We start from the raw sequence: 7056 nt of genomic DNA on the forward strand, positions 1-7056 counted from the left end.
TGTAGTCCTTGGGGATACATATAAGTGTACATATTGAGATCAAATGTAGTTTTCACCTTCCATACCTCTATGGCTCTAGTTATAGACACGATTATTTGTGGCCACCCCCTATAATCCTAGAGATAAGAGGCACTGCTAATTATAGAAGCTTTTATCAGTGTCCTTTTCTAGCACCAATGTTTTTGGCTCTTCCTTATTAATCAAATTTCATTACAAACTCTTCTTGTACCCTTGACGAATCGTAAGTGTTTATTTCATGAATTAGGATGTAAACAATAAGAGTGGGGGAGCCAGCTAAAAGCTCTTGCAATCTTTTTTGTAAAAGACGAGTATACAAAGACAAACAAGTCACTCCTAATTAAAGTCACTGTGTTGTGTCCTATATTGTCATCTATCTATCATGAGAGAGCAGTCAGAGAGAAAATTTTTCTCGCAAATTTTTGTAAAAGACAGTCGAATGGGGGTACAATGGCAAAGGAGATACCTCCAATTCACATAGCTATGTCCTACAATGTCACATATATGTATCTGTTACGTACAAAAGTCAATCTCCCACAAAATATAACACAACTCACAACTCTTTCAGACGGTCTTGCGCATGACCTATTCAATGATTTCACTCAGATTTTCATTTTAGCTAAATATTAGCAGTTCAGTGCATCTTTGCTAAGTTAAGAAAACAATACTCAGTCAGAGATCAGGTTTTCTAAAGCTATACACTTTTACATAACCTGCATCATTCAAAAGAGATAAAACAAGCAGGTGAAAAGGGATTACCGACACCTGAAGAGCTTCAGTGTACGCTTTATGGATAAACTGTCCTCCAATGTAGGGCAAGAAGGTCAACTTCTAGTCTACTCCCTTGCAAAAAGATACTTGGAAGAACTCATCTGCCAAAAGTTGTGTCAATCCCTGTGAGATTCAAGGCCTTCAACAGCAACAGCCACAGAATTCGGGTCCCAAATTGATAGCATTGCATAATTACTAAGCCAATCATGAGACAGATTTACATGTATGATAGCAAATTATTCATTTTGCAACTACATAAACATTTCATCCCACTAACATATAATCAAACATGCAACTCAACTTACTACAGTAGTACAGTCTACAGTAGTACAACTCAACTCACTAATTACACGCAAAGATCAACAAATTATTAAAGTTTCGCGCCAAGATGCCAAGAGATCTAGTTAAGGATCAGTTTGGCTAAGAATCAAATGCATGTCTTTGTTCTAATGTAAGAAAAATGAGAAACAAAAACATATGCACTATGGTCCAGCTTATGACGTCATCATCAGCACGTACAGGGTATTCTACAACTAGTCCTTATTCATATTGGCATTTCCACAAGACTACAAGAGTTGATCATAGTGCAGGTGAGGTGAGGTGAGGTGAGGTGAGCTGAGCTGAGCAGGGCAGGGCAGGGCTGGGCCTGTGCCTAGCCCATTAAGCAATTGGGTTAGGAAATGGTATCATCTTGATGGGCTATTTTTCCGTCAATACAATTTCAGAAATTCACAAAATATTACCTAGGTCAGGCTGTTGGACATTTATACCAAGATCCATTCTTTAAGGAAGATAAATTGGCTCGGGCCTACCGGCACACTAGCCAGTGACCACCACCAAGCATGTGTTAGCAAAACGAATATCATTGGTAAATGCAAATGAAATCTACTGGATTCCAAATATATTTACCTAAGAATCACCTGTGGGTCACAAGCTCTAATTGTTATGTTACTGTCATATGGCTGGCCAATGTATCATGCATTCATACTGTTGAATCAGACAATATAACAGTCAGTAAAATGGTGTTTGGGATGCAACAGACCAAATAATCTACATCATATAAGATGCTCTTTACTTCCAGGTGCCACCCATCGTTACTCAAGTAAAATCTCGAAACGAGACAATTAGTTTGGGAATGGAATAGTATAAATCAGGAATCATTTGAACCAGTACAACCAACAGGGCGTCAGGGTGAAACAAGGACAAGGACAAGTGTAAGAAAATCTGACTAGTTCCATGCAAACCTGGTCTTTGCTACCTTCAATGAAGATAAAGCAGAGACCCACACGATAAACCAAATTCAGGAAATATATACTACGTATATAAGATATGCTGAACCTAAGGTGGATCACAACCAGCCTGGCTGGCCTGGCCTAAACGGTTAGGCGCTTAGGCCATTTTTTGTGATGGAGCTTGATCGAAGTGCATTTCAGATTACTTTTGTACTAGCCTGATCCAGTGCGGCCAAATTTTTGGGCTTTGGGCCAACTTTTTTTTTTTTTTTTTTTTCAAGAATTGTGATTTAACCCCATGCCTCGAGCAGAAATAAACCCTCCTTTTTGTAATGGTGCGGACAATGATTAACTCTGATCTAGTTCAACCATTTGCACATGTTCTTGACAATCAAATGAAAGCATCATAAGACATAGGTCCAGAGAGGCTTACAGTGTAACTCAAGGGTATTAGGCAGCTCATCAACCCTTACTCCCATTACTTTCTGCAAAGAGGATATAACAGGAAAGGTTTAATATTTACCTCACTCTTTTAAAATTTAAAAAGAAAGCAATGAGATGAGAGGTAAAAAGAATAGGAAATATAGAATAATCTGGCTTTGGATAACCAAAACGAGCCCAATATAATAGCAGTTTGTCTCTTTACATTATCTACCTTTGAAGATCTCACATGCTCCATATAATTGTATAAAAATAAAAAATAAATATATAAACATGAAAAATAGCCAAGCTAGCTAGAGGAACTAACATGTTAGATATGGGCATAGGACGAATTTAAGGGAAAGGATATCAACCCTGTCGTAATCGAACCAGCGCCTAATCTGCTCTGGTTAAATGGCAGCAGAAAGTCCACAACATACTAATACTCTATCATATGTCAGGATCCTGAATGTTGTTTCAGACACGTCGAATAAAATCTTAAGCCAAGATTCTATGTTGTCAAAATGTAAGACAAAGTCACAAAGATCAAAACATATGAGTAACAACAAGTGCATCAGTAAATAGGGAAATAGAACTAAACCATAAAAAAGGGGGAGAGTAAACAAAAAGGAAATCAAGTTATCCAACCCACCAGATTGAACAACCATATGTAATACTCCCTTTTTTTTTTCTTTCTGTGTTACACTTCCTTAATGTGTGTTTTTTTTAAAGTGTTACACTTTCTTTTTTGGCAAATTACTACAATTTTATATTACATCTCTCTTCTTATGGTCCCCACTCCCCAGTCCCCACACATACCCATTACTCCTTTTTAAGATATACATCATCTCTCATATCCCATACTTTTTAATAAACTATTATCTCAAGTATCTTTTCTTATAATTTTTTAATACCCCAACAACATCACTCACATTTTAATATATAAAAGACAACCAAACTACCTAGAACTATGTGGTGGTCAATGCGTAACACTAAGAAAGAAAAAAAAATGTAAGGAGTAACTATGGTCGGATCATAGCACTCCTAGAAAATACATTTAACTTGCAATATCTTATAAATCATTTTATAAGAAATTAGAAAAGATTATTAAATATACAATCATTTGTGATTTGTGGCATATAGACAAAGTATTCAGCAACATACTATAACGTCCATACTATAATACATTGGTTAAAATAATGAAGCTATTGCACTCTATGAAAAATTGAAAACTCCAAAAAATGTTATAGTGAAAGAGAGTAAGGAGCATAAAAATTCAAGATATTAGACATATGATCACTAAGATAAATTTACCACCAATGGATAATGTTGAGGAGCAATGAGAAATAGAAATCCAGTATACAGTGTTTGAGCATATTAAATTCTGGTATTCAATGCTGTTGAGGACGTTTAAATTTCAGAAGATGGGAAATGCCTGCAACTACATGTAGCCTACTGCTAGGAACACCAGTCTTAGCCAACGCCCTCCCATGCTTGTCCATGATAACAAAGCAAGGAACATATTTTATGTCATAATGAAGAAGCTGCACCAACAGAAACACAAGGATAAGCAAAGCTGATCCAGTAACTAGGATGTTGGATTTGTGCAAACAAAACAAGCAATTTTTAGATTATACTTTTTTACATAATGCTTAAGCAAAATATTTGTGTTTACTGATAACAGCAACAGAAGACCAGAACCAATCTATTGAGATTGGAATACGATGTACAATTAAGAAATTTAAGATATTAGACGTGAAGCTAATAGTCAGTGCTAGCTGTAATTTAGATAAATCTTGTGCAATGCATAGAAACCAAGGTATAAACTAGCAACAAAAATACTAGAGTAAATACACATCACAAAGAAAGAAATAAAAGTTTGAAGGATTTTACAAGAGCATCCTGAAAGTATACTACAGCACATTATCGCCGACAGTCAGAAGTTGATTTGTATAAGCTACCCCTAAGCCAGAAAGCATAATGTTATAACCCTACTTTGTCCATGAGATATAATTTCATCGCGTAGTAAAATTTCAGCAAATTTTGTGTACATCAGAAGATTATTCACAAAAAGACGGGACAAACAGCTATAAGATGGGCAAAGTTCATGATAAACCAAGAAATTTCACAGAAGCAGATCAATGATCTGACCACTTGCTGATCATCACAATGTAGCCAATTCCTCAACACTTAACAATTCATTTACTGGTTTTCAATCAAAAAATCAATGCAATAAACTATAAACCTAACGCCCTAAGAATCCGTTTGGACATCTGGAACTTCCATCCCACACTGCATTTATAACAGACCGTGAAATACCTTGCTCACAAAATACAGTTAGTACTTAGATGATATCAGCTTAATTATGAAGGAGGAAATGCAGACTAGCAAATACCACAATTGACCAAAATATTTATTAGTATAGCACCTAACCACACTAGAAAATTTGAAGTGCACAAACTTCAAAACCTAAGGTTTCACAATACTAAACTTTTACCCAGTTCGTAATCTAACATATAATTTGAGTGCTTTAAATTTCTTATACAACACATGATAAAATTAACACTGAACCTACCTTTCTATCACAAGCACAATCTGGAAAAAAATTGTGTACTGTAATTTGAATCCAAAGTATGCAGTAACATAATAAAATTTTGGAAAATTTTAAGCTAAAAGCTCCTTACAAAAAAAACTAAATATAAACTGATGATACCTCAGGTAGCCATTTCTCATTCTCAGCATCAGCCATGACAATGTTAAGCCAATCAGCATTGCGATTCTCAACTTCTGTCACAAACCCGAGAAGCGAATTGCAAAGTCTACAATTAGGGGAATAGAACTCAAGAACTGTTGCCTCTTTCCCACTAGCCAATGCCATTGCAAAAGCTCTCTGCTCCGCTTCCGCTTGTTCTTCCGGGGTTAAACCCTTTCTCAAAGGTTGCTTCTTCTTCAATTCCAAACCACTATTGAGGCTTTTAACATCAACCTCATTGCTACTTTTATTGTTCTGCCAAAAACCGGCAAAATAGAATAGGGAACTTTTAAGTGGGGAATTGTTGTTTGAAGGGGTTTTTGAGATTGAATTAATGAAATTGAAAGAAAGGGTTCCTAGGGTTTGTAATGATTTGAAGACCCACGGCGTATCGAAATCACAAGGACTATTTCTAGGGTTTTTCTGGTGTTGGCTAATGGCATTATTATCCCATGGCCATTTCAAACAAAAAATTGGGGGTGGTTTTCTATCATTCTCCATTTTTCTTCAAACAATTCAGAATTTTATACTTCCTGATACATTGAGAAACTTATTGTTCAAACAATTTATCACATAATCACTAAGAATAAACCTAATACAATTATAAATTTCCCAAATTTCTGAATTCTGAACCTACATTGAATAGTTACTTGTTCCCACCATACAAAAATCGCAATAATATGAAATTATAACTAAATTCATGGTATAAAGTTTGAACAAACTACAACAAAAATATCCCAGAATTCCGGAAGATAATTACATGTAAATTAAATTGAAAGAAAGCAAATATTATCAAGATTGTAAATAATCAAATACTCGATAAAGTCTGAAGAATAAAAGAAATTATGGGCTTTTAATTTTATGAAAAAGGGATTACCGTCGATAAAACTTGGATTGGAATTGGCGTAAAATTGGAACTTCAATGAATATTGCTTCAGTTTCTTTCTCTATATCCTGGAAAAGTAGTGGAAATGGAGAAACACAGTTCCAGAAATATTTTGTGTTGACTGTTGAGTAGAGAAAACTAGAGAATAGAGTTGTGCATTGTGTTGTTCTTGGGGTTCGGCCCAATGTAGCTCTATTGACAATTGCACAGTCAATTTAATTCGGGTACATGGATCTGATGTCTGATGAGGTGGGATATATTTCAAAGTTAAATCATGTTAATTGTTGTGTCAATATGAGTTAAAATTTAAATCGAATTTTTTACAGGTTAGATTGGATCGGGTCGGATAGTCGGGTTAGTTTTTGGCACCTCTAGGTTCAACTAGAACTTTTTTATTTTTAATTTTTTTATATTCCTTAGAGACCCAAAATATTGTTCCTTTTTTTTATTTTTGGATAGTATATAAAAACCATTACATCCTCCTTTTTTTTCTTTATTTATTACACTTCCTAAATTACCCTTCAAATTTTTATTTACCTTGTACTTTTTTTCACTTTCTCTCTCCTACTTTTGTCGACAATTATACTTTTCACTCTTTTCATGTACTTCATTAAAATTCTTCTCTTTAACTTTTGTCTAAATTGTATTTTTCACCTTTTTTATGTACTTTATCCAATTTTTCTCCAATTTCTTAAATACCGTGAAAAAACACAAATAGAAACTATATATTGGGACGGAGGGAGTATATACAATAGACAACGCAATTAACAGTACTGAACTTTTCTAATGAGCATGTTAATCTTGATTGATCTTCCAATTTACATGTAGGGTGTTAGTGTGTTACTCCGTAACTAGTCAGTGTCCCAAAAAAGTTGTTAACTACGAGTATTCACTTTTTTTATCTTATATTGATACGTTGTCCAGAAGTATATAAGTAGAGATTTTCATAGGGCATTTTTTAACCCTAACTTGCTCTT

At 34.8% G+C, this 7056-nt stretch overlaps 1 protein-coding gene across 2 annotated transcripts; it reads right to left on the reverse strand.

Moving 5' to 3' along the window:
• Positions 1 to 415: 415 nt before the first annotated feature.
• Positions 416 to 6535, reverse strand: LOC110697092 (thioredoxin-like protein HCF164, chloroplastic). Of its 2 annotated transcripts, XM_021874435.1 has the most exons (5): positions 6071 to 6535; positions 5155 to 5726; positions 2770 to 3985; positions 2455 to 2506; positions 416 to 890 (listed from the first exon to the last, which is right to left on the reverse strand). In XM_021874435.1, the coding sequence occupies exons 2-3, from the start codon at positions 5692 to 5694 to the stop codon at positions 3833 to 3835; spliced, it is 693 nt and encodes a 230-aa protein (XP_021730127.1). In that variant the 5' UTR covers positions 5695 to 5726; positions 6071 to 6535; the 3' UTR covers positions 416 to 890; positions 2455 to 2506; positions 2770 to 3832. The 2 variants fall into 2 exon arrangements, with proteins under 2 accessions (XP_021730127.1, XP_021730128.1); XM_021874436.1 differs by lacking the exon at positions 416 to 890 and having other exon boundaries at positions 2279 to 2506.
• Positions 6536 to 7056: the final 521 nt, after the last annotated feature.

The sequence above is a fragment of the Chenopodium quinoa genome, unplaced genomic scaffold (genome assembly GCF_001683475.1).
Source record: "Chenopodium quinoa cultivar QQ74 unplaced genomic scaffold, ASM168347v1, whole genome shotgun sequence".
In the NCBI taxonomy this organism is placed as follows: domain Eukaryota; kingdom Viridiplantae; phylum Streptophyta; class Magnoliopsida; order Caryophyllales; family Amaranthaceae; genus Chenopodium; species Chenopodium quinoa.

Bases quoted from the DNA above. Each gene is read 5' to 3' on its own strand.
- LOC110697092 (XM_021874435.1), bottom strand. From the start codon at position 5,694: ATGGAGAATGATAGAAAACCACCCCCAATTTTTTGTTTGAAATGGCCA. The intron at 3,986-5,154 runs GTATCATCAGTT...CTGTTGGTGCAG, and splicing joins ATGAGAAATGGCTACCTGAG to CTTCTTCATTATGACATAAA.